General features: G+C 42.8%; 2 protein-coding genes across 2 annotated transcripts in view; one reads left to right on the top strand and one right to left on the bottom strand.

The window, feature by feature from the left end:
• CD96 (CD96 molecule) overlaps positions 1–20,558 on the top strand; it is an 86,843-nt gene that overhangs the window by 28,769 nt on the left and 37,516 nt on the right. The window contains exons 5-8 of the mRNA XM_065913659.1: positions 3–58; positions 10,688–10,778; positions 12,963–13,151; positions 19,887–19,979. Coding sequence (XP_065769731.1) covers positions 3–58; positions 10,688–10,778; positions 12,963–13,151; positions 19,887–19,979 — 429 coding nt within the window. The remainder of the gene's footprint in view (positions 1–2; positions 59–10,687; positions 10,779–12,962; positions 13,152–19,886; positions 19,980–20,558) is intronic.
• On the bottom strand, positions 5,283–6,025 carry ZBED2 (zinc finger BED-type containing 2). Its single transcript, XM_065913517.1, is given in 4 exon segments — positions 5,283–5,433; positions 5,537–5,771; positions 5,774–5,917; positions 5,920–6,025. Coding segments are annotated over 4 exon segments (636 nt in total).

Here is a 20,558-nt window from a genome sequence, read left to right as displayed (position 1 = left end):
AGCTAAGCTGGAAATCCCCATGATTGTGGAAAATAATTCCATGGATGTCATTGGAGAGGTGAGTCACATTAAAGCCTTTGAAAATTGACAGTATAATATGTCAAGGTGTGTTCACTTGCCTCATTGCTCAGAATTTTTTCTCAAAGGACCTTAATCCAATTAATTTCTGATAGGAATAAAGGTAAGCTGATTCGTCAAGGCTGTATATTGTCACCCTGCTTATTTAACTTATATGGAGAGTATCATGAGAAATGTTGGGCTGGAAGAAGCACAAGCTGGAATCAAGCTTGCCAGGAGAAATATCTGTCACCTCAGATATGCATATGATACCACCCTTATGGCAGAAAGTGAAGAACTAAAGAGCCTCTTGATGAAAGTGAAAGAGGAGAGTGAAAAAGTTGGCTTAAAGCTCAACATTCAGAAAACTAAGATCATGGCATCTGGTCCCATCACTTCATGGCAAATAAATGGGGAAACAGTGGAAACAGTGTCAGACTTTATTTTGGGGGGCTCCAAAATCACTGCAGATGGTGACTGAACCCATGAAATTAAAAGATGTTTACTCCTTGGAAGGAAAGTTACGACCAACCTAGACAGCATATTAAAAAGCAGAGACATTACTTTGTCAACAAAGGTCCGTCTAGTCAAGGCTATGGTCTTTCCAGTGGTCATGTACGGATGTGAGAGTTGGACTATAAAGAAAGCTGAATGCTGAAGAATTGATGGTTTTGAACTGTGGCGTTGGAGAAGACTCCTAAGAGTCCCTTGGACTGCAAGGAGATCCAACCATTCCATCCTAAAGGAAATCAGTCCTGAATATTCTTTGGAAGGACTGGTGCTGAAACTGAAACTCCAGTACTTTGGCCACCTTATATGAAGAACTGACTCATTTGAAAAGACCCTGATGCTGGGAAAGATTGAGGGCAGGAAGAGAAGGGGACAACAGAGGATGGGATAGGTGGATGGCATCACTGACTCAATGGACATGAGTTTGGGTAAACTCCAGTAGTTGGTGATGGACTGAATCAACTGAAGTTGATTCTAGAAGCCAAAGTTCAATTCAGTTCAGTCGCACAGTCGTGTCCGACTCTTTGCGACCCCATGAATCACAGCACACCAGGCCTCCCTGTCCATCACCAACTCCCGGAGTAATCTTTTCCAATGAGTCAGCTCTTCACATCAGGTGGCCAAAGTATTGGAGTTTCAGCTTCAACATCAGTCCTTCCAATGAACACCCAGGACTTATCTCCTTCAGGATGGACTGGTTGGATCTCCTTGCAGTCCAAATAACTCTAGAAAGAATGAAGGGATGGAGCCAAAGCAAAAACAACACCCAGTTGTGGATGTGACTGGTGACTGAAGCAAGGTCCGATGCTGTAAAGAGCAATATTGCATAGGAACCTCGAATGTTAGGTCCATGAATCAAGGCAAATTGGAAGTGGTCAAACAGGAGATGGCAAGAGTGAATGTTGACATTCTAGGAATCAGCGAACTAAGATGGACTGGAATGGGTGAATTTAACTCAGATGACCATTATATCTACTACTGTGGGCAGGAATCCCTTAGAAGAAATGGAGTAGCCATCATGGTCAACAAAAGAGTGTGAAATGCAGTACTTGGATGCAATCTCAAAAACGACAGAATGATCTCTTCATTTCCAAGGCAAACCATTCAATATCATGATAATCCAAGCCTGTGCCCCAACCAGTAACGCCGAAGAAACCAAAAGGGAATCCTTATTGTCTGCCTTCAGGCTGTCAGAACGTGTGATCTTGTGATCCTTAGTCCTTAAATTTCCTGGAAAAGTTGTATCAGTTCTTTAAATTTCTGTTGACTAAAAATCGAAGTAGATAGTGAAGGAAAAGTAGGGTGGAAAACAGTGTGAATGCTGGTGTAAGAAGGAGGTTTTGCTCGGCTGACATTTAATTTGTTCTGATTCGTTTCCTATGCCAGCTTTCCAGTGTTTTATTTTTAAGTGACAAGTGGAAATGTGCCCATCTGAACTTTTTCAGAATTCTGACTATTTCTTAGGCAATATAGGAAAGGCAGGAGGAAACGGAAATTGGAATCTGACTTTAATTTCTTGTAGGTAGTTCCCAGCCTCTAGTCTTTGGGATCTGCTCTCACTTCTCAGCTCTTCCTCCGGTTGGCTGTGACCTTGTGCTAATTATTACACCTTTGTAGTCAGGTTTCCCGTCTATATGAAGGGGATGAGGAGAGTTTATGCATATTGCTGTTTTTAAGATGGCTTCCCAGGTGGCATTAGTGGTGAAGGACCTCAGTGTTAATGCAGGAGATGCGGGAGACGTGGGTTTGATCCCTGGGTCAGGAAGGTCCCCTGGAGAAGGGAATGGCAACCCACTTCAGCATCCTGCCTGGAGAATCCCATGGAGAGAAGAACCTGGCGGGCTACAGTCCATAGGGTCACAATGAGTTGGACACGACTGAAGTGTCTTAGCAGCATGTTGTTTTTAAGAATTGAACAAAATAATGTGTGGAAAGTTCTTAGTTCATTGTTTGATATAAAGTGCTTAGTAAGCATTTTCATTGACTATTATGTTTTGTTACTCAGCTGTCTTGTGACATTATGATTTCATTCAAACTTTTCAAAACCCCAAGTAAAATGAATATTCTCCATGAATTTTCAAACATGTCCTATTAAATGGGATTAGAGAAAATTATACTGCTGGTTTCTTCTAGCCCCAAGAACATTAAACAACTTATGATATCTTGTCATATTTTCACTAATATCAATCATGTAATTTGACACTGCATACAAATCATAACTCAGGCTCTGTGGTATGATTTTAGATGAGAGTATTATCCAAGCCTTTGTATCTTTTGTTGATTTTATGGATGGATCTCTTAGATTGTTATTGTAATCTTGAGTACATAGAAAAGGTTTCCATATTTTTGGTTCTGCCACAATTAATTTTCAAGTACTTCACTTCAGTAGTTTAAATAAAAGACATAATCTCATGATATAATGTTTTGTAGGTGTTTTTGTTTCTTATGAGGATTTTTCTGTAGTTTCTTGGGCCAGTGTTTACAGGTAATGTGGACTCAGTCCTTGTATTGTTCTAATTCATTCCCTACACCAACCTTCGCAACTTTCCAATCACAAGATTGGATCCAAGAATTTCAGTTTTTAAGAAAAGGACTTTGTCTTATGTGTCATCAGATTTTCTCTTCTGTACCCATAGTTCTCTGGGTACTAACTAGAAAAACCAGAGAATGTTCCTTCCTGGGGAATTAGTGAATAATCTCTCACAACTCCACGTAATCAGCTGCAGGACACAGCTTGTCTATGGATCTTTTAAGACTTTGCCAAACATTAGTAATTTCTCACTCTGATATTCTTATAATCCCCATTGTATTTTAAATAGCATATTAACTCTTCAAAGTCCTTTCACATACTTTTACCATGTGATACTCCCAATAAGCCTCTGAAATAGGTAGAGATCTGTCAAATCACAGACGAGAAACTGGGACCTGGAGAGTCTAAACCACTGGCTGAGCCACTAACAAAAGGCAGAACTAGGATGAGAATTTAGCATGTCCATACCCAGGCAGGACGGCATGGCAAGGGGATCATGCTCCAGGGGCCAATAGAAAGGAGGTCAAATCCTGATTCGACCACTTACCAGCAAGAGCGCCTCATCAAGTAGTTAAGCTCTATGCATCTCAACTAACTCATTTCTAAAGCCAGGATCATAATAAATATTATGCTGGGTTCTTAGGTACATTAGATTTATCCACAGTAACGAGTAAACAGCACAGAGTCAATGTCTCAGAAATGTCTTTTTTTCTTGTCACTATTTATCATGTACTCACTCTCTTTCACTTATTCTTTCCTCTGCATGTATATTCATAAATCTGCTGTGTGACTGATTCTCAGAGACAGTGGGGAATAATGAAATGGCAGAATATAGATTGTGGAATTTGATAGATCTTGGTCTCAATTCTCCTTCGTCAGTATTAATTCCAGGCCTTAGACCTCAGATTCTGAGGCTCCTCATCAGTGAACAGGGACAATGATCCCAACCTGACAATGGTGACCTGAGAACCAAATGAGAGAACCACATGCAAAGTGTCTGCCACCTGGCAACCACGAGCACTCAGCAATGGTAACTTCTATCCCCATTCCTTCATCTCTTAGAGATTAGCATGCACCTGTGCAATGCCTTACTAGGTACTGCACATTCACGACACCAGCAGCCCTGTGTTAGAGCAACCGGGATTTGAACTGCGTCTTCCAGTGTCACCAGTTAAAGTTACGAAGTGTATGGTTAATTTAGTGTTCCTGTAGAAGAGAAAGGCCCCCTGATTAGTCTAACACTGAAGCCTTTCAGGCTGAGACATGCTAGAGAGGGACAGTGAGATTGTCACATCCCCTACGGATGTCGTGTTTCCAAGGGCTCGGCTTCGCCAGGGTCCCCAACACAGCACACAGCCTTGCCGCCACAGCTCCATGGAAAGAAAGGGAGTCTTTAGCCTAAACTTCAACACCTCCCCCCACCCACCCCCACCCATGTAAGCAGAGCTTTGCTCTGGAGCAAAAGGTACTGGGCCGAAGAGCCTGTCAACACAGCCCACAGCCCTCCATATCCACTCTGATAATGCAGCAAAAGAAGACACAGGAGAGAGAAAGGAAAACTCTAGTTTACTCAATAGGGCAGTCTTTCCACGACGTTTCTTTCCACATGAGTGTCTTTTTTCTGCCTGTGCTTTTACTTGATCAGCTCCATGGGGTCCTCTCCTTCTCATTCTCTAACTATTATGTTTTATAAAATTTAGGGAAAAAACTAGAAAACAAACAAAAACTACTTCACATGAAACAGGAAGCAAAAGCAAATGGGATTAAAATGCCTAAAAAGGAAAGAGAGGTTAAAATAATAAGACTCATGGAGAAAAGACACTGTAATCTTAAAACCAAACATCGGAGTTTAGCAGGAGAGCTCTATTAGCTATTTACAGAATTTGACAGTTCGTGTTAATTTAACTTTGGTTTTACAAAATTTGAGTTTCTGTGGATTTCTTGACCTTCTTAAACTCCATTCCTCGTGTATGTGTGTTTTAGATATTGCAGCCTCATCTTTCCTCCTAGCATGTTTGTGGCATTATAAGGCTCCTGAGTCTATATCTCCAGCCGGGTGATGACCAGCAGAGCTGCCACCATCATTTGCAGCAGTGAGCCCTGAGCTTTTACCACAGGTGGAGAGGGTCCTCAAAGGGGCAACACATTTTTGGGGGGGAAACCACAAGGGAAGTGAAAGCCCCGTTTAAACAAAATGGAAGGGGTGAGCGGCCCCGGCCTGGCCTTTCTCCCTCTGGCAGGCCTCCTTCTCGGCCCGCACCTTCCGCCTCACCTCCAGGATGGCCCTTTCCACCTCCTCCAGGGCGCGCCCCCGCCTCTCCACCGCGCGCCCCCGCCTCTCCACCGCGCGCTCCCCCTCTCCACCGCGCGCCCCCGCCTCTCCACCGCGCGCCCCCGCCTCTCCACCGCGCGCTCCCCCTCTCCACCGCGCGCCCCCGCCTCTCCACCGCGCGCTCCCGCCTCAGAAGCGCCTTTTCCCTCCGGCTGGCCCACAGGGCCAGCGCCCCCACCTGCTGCAGCAGCCGGGCCCAGTCGCCCTCCATGCCCGCGGGGAGCTGCGGCCCCGGCGGCCGGGGGTCCGGACGCCGCCCGGCCTGGCCGCGGCCACCCTTCTGCAGCTCGTCCTTGTGCATGCTCTTCGGATGCTTCCAGAGGGCCGTGGTGCCCACGTTGACCCCGGGCCCCGGCTCACCTGCCTGCCTCACAGGCGGCAGGCGGCGTGCTGGGTGGGGCGGCGCCCGGCGCGGGCAGGGGCCGGGTGGAAGTACCCCCAGGCCTCGGCGCACCGCGCGCCCTCGTGGTGGGGCAGCGGGCGCGCGTGGCGCCGGCCGGCTCTCGCGTCTCACTGGTCTCCGCCTCCTCCCTCTCCTCCCAGGGCCCTCTGGCCTCCACCCTGTGTCCGCCCTCGTCCTCCTCCTCCCGCCGCATCCTGCCCCTCTCTCCAGCGTTCCAGGGGCCAGAGTCCCTAGCGCTGTCCGCGCTCGGGGAGGGCCTGGGGGCTCGGGGTCTGCAGGAGCGGCCGCAGGCGGCCACGCCCGGTGCTGAGACGCCCTCCTTCCCGCTCCCCTGGGGTCAGGCTGAGTCAGAGCCAAGCACCCCTGGAGGCGCCCCCGGGCCTCCCCGCCACGGCCCGCACGCCTGCCGACCCCTCCGGGCTGGGCCGGGAGGCGGGGCAGCTCAGTGGAGCGACTGTGATTGCGAGGCTTCGGTGAGTCCGGGACCTCAACCAGCAGCCCAGGCGCTTCGGACGCAGAGTTCCAGGTGCTCTCTCGACTCCTCCTGGCTGCTCCCGCTGCCGCGGTGCCCCCGGAGACCTGTCTGAGGCACTTCGGAGGCAGGAGGAGCAGCCCCGGGGTCCAGGCTGTGCAGGATGCCAGGGCGAGGGCCTCACTGGGACGCGCTCGGCGTGGGTAGAAGCGAACGGAGACTGATGCCAACTGGGAGAGACTCGCCGTCGCTCTGAGCAGATGCAGAAGCCAGCCCAGAAGCTACAAAGCCTGCCAGGCTCTGGGAAACGCGGTTCCCAGTGTAGTCAGCTTGCCGCTAGCAAGGTTCCTCGGGGCTGGGATTCTGAGAGCGCCGGACTGCAGGCTTAGCAGGAGAGCTGGCATACCTGGAGGACCGGGCTGGGGAGCGCACACAGCCTGGTTGCGGCGGGGTGACCTCAGCAAGCAGCTCACCACGCTCCGCCTTCCCCGGCACCACCACCTGCAAAGCCAACGGTGGATGAGATCTTCCTGCCGGCAGCTTCCTCCAGATGTCTGGTGCAGGGACCCCATTTCAAGGATAAATTAACACATGGAAGGTTATGGTACATTTTACAAAGAGCCTGACTTCTCTCTCTTAGATCACTGTTTAAATGATTGAGAACCTCATCCATCAAGCTTTGCCACCCTGAGCAATTCGGAAGTACCACCCAGCCCCACGCGGGTACTTACCGGCAAGCAAGGCTTGGGACTGGTCTCTGAGGGTCCGATGCAGGGAGGGCTCCTACCCCATGGGAGGGTCAGCTGCCTGCTGCGCGGGGAGGAGGGCGCCTCCACCCCTGTTCCCTCCCACTTCCAGGGAAGCCTTGTTTCTGCATGAGTGTGACCCTACCTGTAGGGTTTTTCTGCAATAAATGCAGGCCTTTTCTCCTCCTCCTTCCACCACCAAAAAAAGTTGTCCCTGGCAAATGTTGTGAAGTAAAACAATAAATCAAGCACCTACAAGTCTTAGTTGTTTCCAGAAGACTAGATCATCTGGCCTCTCAAGCAAAGAAGATTTAAGACGGAGGAGCGTGAACCATGGGCAAAGAAGCCACATGCCCGGAGGACACCCGTGGTTTCAAATCCTTTGTCCGGTTGTCAGGCCGGGAAGTCTCCATTGCTGGTTGGAAAGTCTTGGGATTATAAATAAAGTCAGTAGAAAAGTCAGAGAACTTGCAGAAAGGGAAGATTAAATTAAAGGACCCATCTCCTGCAATTTAGAGAAATACAGCAAATCTGGGGTTGATTTCTATTATATTATGTAACTAGAATTGGAAAAGCTGAAATCTGTTGGCTTCTACTTTCAGTTGAAGTGAAATAAAGGGATAATCACAACTTAAGCAAAAAATATAAATTTACAGATAGATTTTAGAAGGAAAAACGACTAAGAGGAGACAAGCCCATTTTACAGATATCCATGGGAGGAAAACCTTGAGTTACAGGAAGAAAATACAGAAATGGTAGAGTAGAAAACATGGAGAGACTAAAAGTTAAATCTCAAGTGAAAAGTAAATGTGTGGGGCCTAGAGAGACTCCAAATAGAAATGAAGAGTTGGTAAACAAATAGGGGAATTTTTTTAAAGGATTTTTCTTTCCAGACTAATAAGCTAAATATTTTCAAACTGATTCTGTGAAAAATCCTTTGGAAAAGGTCCTGTCCAAACTTAACTAAACTGAATGTGGGATCATTTACAAATCGTCACCATTTCAGTATTTCATCTGTGGAAATAAGGGAATGATCAGTGTTACAGCCAGATTTGGATTCATTTTTCCTGACTCATCAATCTCATCTTGCTCCAGTCTCTGCTTCCAACATCCCCAGCTCACACCCAGTCCATGAACCAATTCATCAACCATCTTTTGTGAATTTCCCACTACTTTCCACCTGTAGGTTCCAGGCCTGACTCTTCCCTGTCCACAAAATATAAATGTGCCAAGCTGTTCCCAGATTTTTATCCTTCTCTGTACTCCCACAGAACTCTCCAAATGCTTTTTTGGCACTTTCTACAGAATTCTTTGTGGTATTACTCACTTATACCATATGTGCTTAGAATAATGTGCTAGAGAAACCAATAATTTGCTTGTTTGGTGAATACATCATAAAGAGGCTCACACTGAGGGAGTGAACGATCTTGACTTCTCAGCAGAGAAAGGTGTGTGTGTGTGTGTGTGTGTGTGTGTGTGTGTGTGTGTGCGCGCGCGCACGTGTTTGAATGCATGTGCACATAAACTCTTTTACACATTATTTCCTATTTTTTTTTCAAATCTGACATGTTTTTCTTCTTAATCCTTTGAAAGTTAACAAAGAAATACAACTTGGCTTGCTCAGCAAAATCACATATGCTTGACATTTCATAACATGTTTGACTTCAGTGTGAACTAGTTTAGCCTGAAGTTTTTCAATTTTAGAGACCAGAGAAGTTTCAGGACAAGAACCATATTCCTAAACAAAATCTTAGAACACTGTCTGGAGATAGTATAGAATATTTGAAACCTGAATCGTTCCATAAAACCTGAATTTAGAAAATTTACAGGTGTTATATCTTCTTAATATTTTTATTGAGTTAACAAGAGATTTCTTCAGTGAGCCAGTTGCCTTTATAAAATAATGGAACTCCTACTCATTCCTGATATTACCATATCGTCATCTTTTGGTAGATTAGATGAGCATAGAGAAAATGAATCATGAGAGGGGCTAAAGGTATTGACATTAATACAAACCTTTACACATTTTTAAAACATTTTTTTTCATTATAGATCCTACACAAATCACCTAGATAAAGTCAGTCTTTGGCATTTTGTTGGATTAAATAAACAGAAATCTCTTTCCTTTACTTAATAAAAATATATTTCAGGAGACCTGCTTTTGCTTTTAAGACAGAAAGAGACAGAATTTCATGGATCTGCCTTCCTGTCATGTGCCTGCATCCCCATTAAGAACTGAATGGGTGAGAAATCTGGGGCTTCAGCGTTTGCTATCTACCATTTTGGGTACAACAAATAACCTCCTCTGAAAGTCTCAGTATTTCCTTGGGGGTTTTACAGTGTTGTTCTGAGGGATGTTCATCTGCACCTTGGTGGGATCTCACCAGAAAGATGGGGCTTAGTATTAATCTTAGATTTGGTTTCTCAGCTCTGCTCAAAATCAGACTCTTCAGGCATAACTAGTCTGCAGGGGAGTTAGCACACCAAGCATTACATATAGGCAACAGTTCTTTACTAATTAACTAGCATATTCATCAATTGTGAGAAGTATCTGAGAACTAAAAACTTAGGGCTGGCCACATGTAAAATACACATACCTCTTGACGAGAAAACAAAACTATAAAAAGAATTATAATTTTCTAGTGTCTCAGATGAAATAATGAAGATCAGATAATATTTTCACCAGGCTCTTGAAGAAACTACCATCTCACAAAAACAAACACAGTGTTGGGAGAAAAAAAAAAATAATACACTAACCCTCCTGCTAAGCTCCCTGGTTCTGTAACATAAGCTACCTGCTCTTCTACTTGCTTCTTACTTTAATGCAAGGTGTTTTACCAGGAAATATGTTTTACTGAGATTAAGGTAACACCTCCAGTTTTACCATCAACTACATTCCACTCCCTTTAACCATTCAGTGATTCTGTGCCCTGACTTCCCCATCTGTCAAATGGCAGTAATAAAGTGGGTCCTTCTTAGCCTATAGGATTGTTAAGATGATAAAAAGTTAATTAGGTAAACTCTTTACAAGTCAAAAGTGAAACGTTTATATTAAATGGTTTCTGTAGTTGTTGCTGCTAACAGTACTTTACATTATTGGGGGAACAAAAACAACAAAAGTCTGGGTGTCTTTTAGCTTTTGGTCTGACAGAATATTCTTCCCTGGCCTCTGCCTGTTATAACTTCTTCCAATTCTTTGGTTTCCATTTTGCCTATGTAGAGATGTAATCTTCCTTTTCCAGAACTGAGAATCCAGATTTGCAACATTAACTTAGTTCTAGATTCTTCTTAAATTGACCTTGAATTCTAGCTGTTAATTTGTAGCATATCTATAGGCGATTGCCTATTTATAGTTCACATTTTAAGCAGCCTCTTAAAGATGAACACTGCCTTGTTAAAAGTGTAAAGGACTTCCCTGATGGTCCAGTGGTTAAGACTTTACAGTTTCACTGCAGGGGGTGCAGGTTCAACCCCTGGTCCAGGGAGTTCCACCAAAAAATAAAGAAAGAAAGTAATAAAAATGGAAAAAGCGATTCTGTGCCAATTTGCCTCATCTGAGGCCCGGTGGAGATGTGTGGGGCACCAGTTTCTTCTGAACTGGCAAGTAATTCTTCTCATGTTCTGTCTCTAACCCCAGAGAATTTTTACCTGCTCACTGAGGAATGTATTTCCCACAGCAAACCTCAGCTGGTTTATACAGAGGAGCTTCCCTCAAGCTGAAAGAGAAGGTAAGGAAATCAGTCAATGGAAGTGGGTTTGGCAAGAAAGAAAACAAAGAACAGTAGAAGTTGCCACTGCCCAAGTTGATCCTGGCATTTAAGAACGATTCTCATTCCAAGAAAACATCATCTTGCCTACCAAATGCCATTTTCTGACACCTCATCTGGCTCCTCCAAGGAGCAGGGAGGTATTTCCCAGAATACAAGAAATACAGTTGACTTGCTCCATTCACATATGAACAGTACTGTTATTATTTAACTGTTGGTAAATGCAGATCTCTCCTATGAGAGCAAGCAAATTTAATTCAACGTACATGTATTAATCATGTCATTTAGTTCCCATTAGCTTAACATCACTACCTTAAATCAACAAGCAAATAATTTCTATTTTTTCTTGCAAGGATCTGGGTAGGGTGGGGGTGGAGGATTGAAGGAAGTGTATGTAAGCAACTTGGCTCCATGACAAGGAACATGTTCATCAGGAGGATTAAACGTTCCTGGAGCAGGACACACAGGGAGGCAAGTTCAGGTGAGAATGGACAGAGCCGTGTTTTCATAGCAAACACGATAGATGCTGCCGGAACAATCTGGGCCATCTCCTGCCTGGGACAATGGCCCTTCTCCTTTCTCCAGAGTCAGTTTTCCTCAAAGCTCAATATATTTTCAGCAGTAGCAGTCACATATTTCTTGCTGTATTATCTTTAATTGATAAAGTTTTAAGTCTTTGTTGATGAATGATTTTATTGATCCACTTGACTCATGTTGAATTACTGGTTTTGTTACTGGATTACTTTAAAAACAGTTCACCAACAGACCACCGGCCCAGGCTGGATGCATGAGACAAGTGCTCGGGCCTGCTGCACTGGGAGGACCCAGGGGAATCGGGAGGGGGGGGAGGTGGGAGGGGGGATCGGGATGGGGAATACATGTAACTCCATGGCTGATTCATGTCAATGTATGACAAAACCCACTGAAATGTTGTGAAGTAATTAGCCTCCAACTAATAAAAATAATTGAATAAATAAATAAATAAAAACAGTTCACCCACAATAATGACAGGATGCAATCCTGCAAATATCCGTTCAGGGTCATAATAGACTTGTTCATCATAGATATGTTAGAAGGGTCATTATCCTCACATCCATGAGGCCAGGCACTGTGGCCAGAGTTTTACCAGCACACAACTGCACGTAGTTATTGCTTTGGCAAGCGCTGACTTTAGAATTAGCATTTAGAACCTTCAGTGTCAAGAAGCTGTGAAACAAAGCTCTGACCCACAGGGACAGAGTTCTGCATTCAAGTCCCGCCGCCACGCATGCTATTTGGAGGTGGAACCAACAGTGGCAGTTAGACAGGATTCTATTTCTAAAGAAGACTCACAGGACCCCAGAAGACAGTGTTATAAATAACATACAGTGTTATAAATAATAACAGCTTATTTCGGGAAAAGGGTATAATCTAGCAACCATATCCTTGAGGTAGGGGTACGGATCCCATGTACACATGTGGAGGCGAAGTGAGGGTGTCAGTCGCTTGGTCACGTCTGACTCTCCGGGACACTATGGACGGCCGCTGGCCAGGTTCCGCTGTCCGCGGAATTCTCCAGGCAGGAATACCGGAATGGGGGCCATTCCCTTCTCCAGGGACCTTCCAAACCCAGGGATGGAACCCGGGTCTCCTGCACTGCCGGCTCATTCCTTACCACTGGGCCCCCACGCAGCCCGTGTACCCATTCACAGCACCTACAGTGGAGGACCCAGAATGGAGTCTCAGCTGAGGCTGGTTTACAGTTTTCTGGTCACTTAGGTGTATTCTTGCTGCTACTCACTCTCCACAGAAGAGACCTCCCAGGATCTCACTCAGGCCAGGGACAAATCATCAATCTCGCTGTTACCAGCAATGCTGATGAGCTGGGGAAACTTGCCCCAAACCTACTAGACCCTTGGTTATAAATAAAGGAACACCTTTAACCAATATATTCCATACCTTGACCATGGATCAATGCCATGTAGGAGCTTGAACAAAACAGTTCAGTATAATTCCAGGCCTGCCAGACAAATGGACAGAGCTTCAGTTTGACCACCTTTAGACCACACCGCTGTAAGCTGAACTGTCTCCAGCCATGCCTTGGCATCATTTTACGGCTCATATGGGAAATGTTGGTGACGAACCTTGTTCTTATCTGTCTTGTAGAAATGTATACTGCTAGTGAAAAAAGAAAAGACAAAGATGGATTTTGGGAACTGAAGTCTGTTTTGACAAGTGTATATGATAATAAACCAGCCCACTCAAACAACCTGACCATCTGGTGTATGGCTCTGTCTCCAGCCCCTGGACACAAAGTGTGGAATAGCTCATCTGAAAAGATCACATTTTCCTTGGGTGAGTTATCTATGTAATGAGGTCAACAAGGGGTGGCCAAGACTGCCATAAGTTCAGAACATTTCTAACTAAAACAAATAGAATACTGATTGTTTCCATGATATTTTAATCTCTGAAAACTCTACACTATTCAGAATTATTCAATTTCAAAATATCAAACATTTTTTGACTAAAGGGACTCTAGTGAAAAGAATTTCTTCAAATAAAAAGTAGCTAATTCCTGTTTCCAGGAATTTCTGGTGAATACAGTGAACTTTTTGTTCAGATTCAATTAATAATAACTCAATTAACTAGCATTTTTGTTGATCTACCATATGATGAAATTTAATACTAATATATTGATAATCAAGAGAGTTTTTAAAATCCTAAAATTACTTCTGAGTCTATAAAAGCATTCATTTATATACAGCGTATTTAATTCTAATACTTAGGAATGGATAAGCCATGTTGTATATGTGTGTTTGCTCAGTCGTGTCCGACTCTTTGCTACCCCACGGACTGTAGCCCACCAGGCTCCTCTGTCCATGGGATTTCCCAGGCAAGAATACTGGAGTGGGTTGCCATTTCCTTCTCCATGGGATCTTCCTGATCCAGGGATTGAACCCACATCTTCTGCATTGGCAGGCAGATTCTTTACCACTGAGCCACCAGGGAAGCATCACATTTGAAAAATATTTTATGATGTTAAGACTGTTTCTTGGTTTTTTGTTATTGCTTAAAGACTATTTTTAGAGCAGTTTTAACGTCACAGCAAAATTCAGAGGCAGGTACAGAGATTCCTCATATACCCCTTCCCCACACGTGCATCTTCTCCCTAATCATCCACATCACCCACCAGATTGGTGCCTTTGTCACCACTGATGAAGCTGCACCAGCACAAAACACGTGCCCAACGGCCTTAGTTTACTCTGGGGCTTCCTCTTGGTGTTGTGCATCCCATGGCTTTGGACAAATGATGTACTCATCATTATAGTGTCACAGAGCCCTAAGTTTTCACTGTCCTAATATAGACTTCTTTCACTTAATAATATGCATGTAGGATTCCTCCATGTCTTTTCGTGGCTTGACAGTTTTTTAGCACTGAACAGTATTCTTTTTGATGAGTATATCACAGTTTATATGTCCATTCATCTACTGAAGGACATCTTGTTTGCTTCTGAGTTTGGGCAATTAAAAATAAAGCCTTTATATTCTTTTCCCATATAGTCCATTCACTTTACTATACACCTGAAACTAACTAAACATTATAAATCAGTTATACACCAATAAAAATTTTTAAAAAGTGAAGCTTCAATAAACATTCATGTGCAGGTTTGTGTGGGTCATGTGTTTGCAACTCCTTTGAGTAAATACCAAGGAGCACAATTGCTAGATGGTATTTTAAGAGTATGTTTAGATTTATAAGAAATCAACAAATTGCCTCTGAAACTGACTATATCATTTTGCAAACCCACCAACCAGTGATGAAGGAGAGTTCCTGTTGCTCCACATCCCTGCCAGCATTTTGTATTGTCAGTATTCTAGATTTCAGCCATTCTAACAGGTGTAACAATATTTCATTGTTGTTTCAATTTGCATTTTCTGATGATATATGATGTGGAGCACGTTTTCATATGCTTATTTGCCAAATGTATATTTTCTGTGGTGAGATGTCTATCTCTGGCCAATTTTTAAATCAAGTTATCTGTTTTCTTAATGTTGAGATTTAAGAATTTCTTTGAATATTTTGATAACGGCAGTTTATCAGATGTGTCTTTTGCAAATATTTTCTTCCAAGCTTGCCTTCTCGTTCTCTTGAACTGTATTTGACTTTAATATCAGAAAATAGTGAGTATTTTAAGGCAATAAGGAAGAGCACTGATTCTGGTCCTCAAAGCACACCATAATTTCAGTTTTACAGGATAGCCCGGCTCTAGTATAATTTTAAGCTCTAAGCGGATGGTTAATTTTAAATTGTCAAATGAGTTTTCACCCTTTACAATAAAATATTAAAGACAATAAATCTTAAACAGCTCAGTTTCCCAAAATTATGCTTGCATTCCGCTCGTATTCTGACATCTGTCGTCATGAATGATTTAGAAGATACAGTTGAGGCTCCACAGAGCACTGTCACTGCAATGTCGTATTTTCCCATTTGCTATAAGCTCTTAAACATTTACTTGCAAACACGCGTTCTGCCTGCAGTGGCTCTGCTGGACGCTGCACAAAGTCTGGAGCAAAGTTCTGATGCCTCGCGCAGGGGTCATTGCCTTGCGGAAGAGTCAGACTAACTGCAGGCAAATATTGAGATAAGTCTGTCTCTCAGGGCTAAAACAGAGAAATTCTGAGACTGTTAGAGAACAGAAAGGAGATTTAGAGAGACGGGGGGAGGAGTCTTTGCTCTTTTGTTCCCAGAAAAGAGTAATAATGTTAGAAGGCTAAAAGGTAACAGCCCCCTGAGGTGCTTCCTTCCCCACCTACCCCTGTCTTCCAGGACATTCACCTGCTCAGCGGTTCTTACTCTAGAAAACTCAGGAAGGGGAAGGGATCAAGGTGCAGGTGGCTTGTCAGGCAGCTATTGGAGTCCCAGGGCCTAAAGAATTGTCATGATTCAACAGTAGTTTAAAAAAAAAAGAAGAAGACTCTAAAAATATTCTAACATGTCAACCTAGTCTATGAGAATGTCTGATATTGTAGTGCTGCAGAATCAATGTTTTGGCAAATGCAAGGAGTTATTTTGTTTTGGGGGCAGTAGAGGGACTATCTTATATTGTTTCAATTCAAAAGTTAAGTGCAGATACCTCCCCAGGGTGGATAATATTCCGGCTATCATCAGCCTCAACAGAGATTTGTTGATTAAATTGATTTCCAACTGTAACAGCCGAGATCCAGACCTTTGGGACACAAGAGGATTAATGAGTGGTTCACTGTGTGTAAGAGAGTGTCCATATGTGTTTGAGGGTGAGGAAAGAAGATTGAAAAGGGATAGCTCAATAGCGGGATGAGAGGACTAGTGAGTATGAAGGTGACATATGCCAGCCAAATTCTCCTGGTTTCATGGTTTCCCTCAGACCTGTGACTGATCCCAGGAATGTTGAAAATATCAAGAAAGGATTTTACTATACATACGGATCACCTGATGATCTTCTTAAAAAGCAGATTCTGATTCAGTGAGTTGAGGGGTTGGGAGGAGCCTGCATTTCTAATAAGATCCTAAAAGTTACTGTGGACCACATTTTGAGAAGCAAGGACATCCCCAAACCCTGAGGTTCAGTCCTTTCCTGAGTGAACCAGCTAATGGCTGAGTCACACTCTGAGGAAGCTCCAGAATTGACCCCGCTGCCCTTGTGGGACTGACACGTGGACACTGCTGCCCATGAGGGTGGTCCTAAGCGCCCTGCCAGGCCAGTGCAGAGTGGCCACACTCAGAAACGGATGACGTGTCCAGCAGCCCAGCCCTTTACAACATTATGGTAAACGTAATGGTCTGAAAGCTGGCTGACATGTTCCTGTTAAATTCTGCATTTGATTTTGGGAAATAAATTGTCTTTGTTAGGTTTTAGCCCCTCCTTTTTATACCCACTTAGTTTTGTTTTTACCAGGACAGAATTTCTACTTCACAGGCCAGTCTGAAACTAGAAACTGTTGATAGCCTTAGCAAAGCTGTGCATCATCTTTATCATAGAGCAAATGCAAATCATCTCAAAATGCAAATCTTGCAATAATAACATCATAATGTACTGTGAAGCTAAGGACCCTGCAGCTTACAAAGATATTTAGTGATGAAACCTGGCAAAATAATATCTTAAAAAAGAAATAGTCAACAAATAAAAATTAAATGCTTCTTTCCCAATTTGGAAATCTAGGATTGAGCATAACCTATCAACAGCTTTTGTTCCAGTTGGCAAACATTTTCTGCTTTTAACCCACCAGATAGTAACTATGTTGTTTTGTGGACCATGTGGTCTCTATCCCAATTGTTCAGCTCTGCTATTGTAGTACAAAGGCAGTCACAGACAACACATAAACAAATGGGCATGGCTGTATTTCAATAAAACTTTATTTGCAAATATAGACAGTGGAATTTCACCTTAGCCATAATTTGCCAGTCTCTATTCTAATCAATCTACAGACAAAAACACCTTTGCATCATTTTTCCATACCCATGCTCCATCTCATTAAGGTTGCTATTTCTGTAAGGTGTTACCAAAAGCACCCAAACGAATTTTTGGCCAGCCCAACAGTTTGGAAAATGAGGCGTATGGCACAACAGCAGACAGATACATATTTAAAATTGATCTTCTTTCATTCAGGGGTAAGAGGGAACATTCATCCACTTGCATGTGCCAGGAACCAGGAACACAGTGAGAAACAAAACAATTACTTCTCTTGAGAGACACAGCAATGAAGTAATGAGGCCTTTGCTAGGGTAAACATTAAGTACGATGAGCACATCACAAAGGACCCTAGGATTCTTCAAGTTTGAGAGGTACGAAGTAGAAAGTTTGGAATGGGAAAGCCTTAGGAAACAGCAAGCACAAAGATCAAGAAGTCATGGAGAGCATATTATGTTTGGTAAATTGAGCTGGATTGAGGGTATGATTTTAAAGAGATGCAAAAGGTAAAGATTCCCTGGTGGTTCAGTCAGTAAAGAATTTGCCTGCAATGCAGGAGACCCAAGTTCAGTCCCTGGGTCAGGAAAATCCCCTGGAGAAGGGAATGACTACCTACTTCAATATTCTCACCTGGAGAAATCTATGAACAGAGGAGCCTGCCGGGCTACAGTGCATGCAGTTGCAAAGAGTCAGATATGACTGAGCCGCTAACACTTTCAAAAGATAATGGGTCTTCCCAGTGCACCAGCCCCGAGCACTTGTCTCATGCATCCAACCTGGGCTGGTGATCTGTTTCACCCTTGATAATATACATGTTTCGATGCTGTTCTCTCGAAACATCCCACCCTCGCCTTCTCCCACAGAGTCCAAAAGTCTGTTTTGTACATCTGTGTCTCATTTTCTGTTTTGCATATAGGGTTATCATTACCGTCTTTCTAAATTCCATATATATGCAGTAGTATACTGTATTGGTCTTTATCTTTCTGGCTTACTTCACTCTGTATAATGGGCTCCAGTTTCATCCATCTCATTAGAACTGATTCAAATGAATTCTTTTTAATGGCTGAGTAATATTCCATGGTGTATATGTACCACAGCTTTCTTATCCATTCATCTGCTGATGGACAGACCCAAAGGGATCAGGTGGAGAGGGAGGTGGGAGGGGGGATCGGGACGGGGAATACATATAAATCCATGGCTGATTCATGTCAATGTATGGCAAAAACCACTACAATATTGTAAAGTAATTAGCCTCCAACTAATAAAAATAAATGGAAAAAAAATAATAATAACACTAAAAAAAAAATTAAAAAAAAAGATAATGGGCAGCATCAGGAAATGAACATGGAAATTTAACGTGGGATTAACTGAGAGTCAGGTTTGCGTGTCACACTGAGGGGCTCAGACTTGCTCCTGATAGCATGGGAGGAAGAGGACGGTCCCTCTGCTGACACATCCACATGCTCTTCATACAACCACCCCTCAGGATGCTTAATAGCAAGTGGTCGCTTATGATAGCAAATCACAGCCAGCTGTGAGCACAACCTATAGTCAACAGCAATAACAAATTACCAATAAAAATAAAGCACAGATGCTTTTAGATTACAAAAACAAATTCCTTCCAATGTGACATGTGCTATCAAGTGGCATAAATTATATATACTCCTTCCTTAAAGTGTAGAAACAATGATATCATTTCTAATTAAATGTCCAAATAATTGATTCAGATCATCAGATATGAAATACTATATTCAATGCCATTCTATATAGAACAATCACAAAACCCCCTAGCCTTAAATAAAAATAGCATTATTTAAATAAAATCAAATATAATTAAATAATTATATTTAATAATTAAATATTAATTATATTAATCCACATATTCCTAAAGTCAATAGGTCCTTCTGACATTTGTAAGTTGTTTTAAACTGCTACTAGAATTATTTTACAGTTCAACGGTGAACTTTAAGGAACTGACATGAATATATAATGATAAGTGAAGCAACATATATCAGCCTCTCTTTCATCCCAGAAACTCCCCCCCCAACCCACACACACAAGAGAAAGAGAGAGGAAAAAAAAAAAGGTGTAGCCAAATAAAAATCTTATGAAAAAAAATAGAAATTTTAGTAAGAGCACAATAATACCATCAATCTTATGTCCACTGACGTCTTGTCCTTTTGGAGAGCTGTATCATTGTTTCTACTCTTAGTGATAAAAAATACTTCTGTGGGTCTATGGATTTGTAAACTGTGTGGTTACTTGCCAAATGCCTAAAACACTGCTGCCACATTGTTTCACCAGGTCCTGGGTAAACGTGGACGGTTCCCTGACCTCCCCGTGCTGGCTGATGCCCCCTCTTGCGTTCTCCTGGCATCCTGCCCTTCTGTTATCGTAGCACTCCGCACGCTGCCTGGCTGCCTACCTAGATGCTAGGCTGTATGCTCTCTAAAGACAGTCCTATGTCCTTAGCTTTCTCCACTTTAGTCCACTGCCTTGCCTGTAGCAAGCAATAACGATGACTTTTAATCAATAATAATTTGTTAGATAAATAAATAAAGGTTTGGAGGGAACTAAGTTAGTATCTTATCTTCCTATCACAGTATTTTGTTCATTAGCAATGTCTGTTTCATCCTTCCAGGCTCAGTGAAGCCTCCAACAGATTCTCCACTCAATGCTACAGAATCTACCCTTGGCACGCAACCTTCTCCAGCCAACAGCGTATCTCCTGCAGGTAAGAATGTTTTCATACTGTTTTACTTCCCATGAACTATTAATCCTTTAAATAAATTGATAAAGAAAAAAAATTTCAGAAAATTTGTATGATTCACGCCCCATTCTTATCTATGGAGATTTTAAATAAATATATTAAGTACTATTTTCATGGATTAAAAGAATTAGCACAACTTCTAAAGTCTTTCACTTTAAGACCTGGCAAGACCAGGGTCAATAAATATTCAATGAGAAATTTAAATTCTGTATTTATTACTAAAGAAGTTAATAAATTGACAGGGCTCCTCTCCAACTGTGCTCCCAGTGGGGTGTTTAAGAAATTGTTGTAAATAGGGATCCTGCGGGTCATAGGTAGGTAGATAGTTTTAAATTTAAATTTGTTCTGGTTCAAATTAATTTTGACAGAGTTGACTGGGGTGAGGACTTGAATTCAGCCTCCCAATGGCGTTATTAACAATGGAGTTCAGGCTGGGTCAGTGTTACTATGGCAAAAGGATAGCAGTGACTTTCTGAAGTTGGCATTGATGCAGACAAATCATAAATGTCCATGTCTGTGGCCTTTATGTTTAATAAAGAACCA

This window comes from Muntiacus reevesi, chromosome 21 (assembly GCF_963930625.1).
Source record: "Muntiacus reevesi chromosome 21, mMunRee1.1, whole genome shotgun sequence".
Taxonomy (NCBI): Eukaryota; Metazoa; Chordata; class Mammalia; order Artiodactyla; family Cervidae; genus Muntiacus; species Muntiacus reevesi.
Note: the sequence above shows the minus strand (reverse complement) of the source record. Positions and strands in the feature narration are given on the sequence as shown.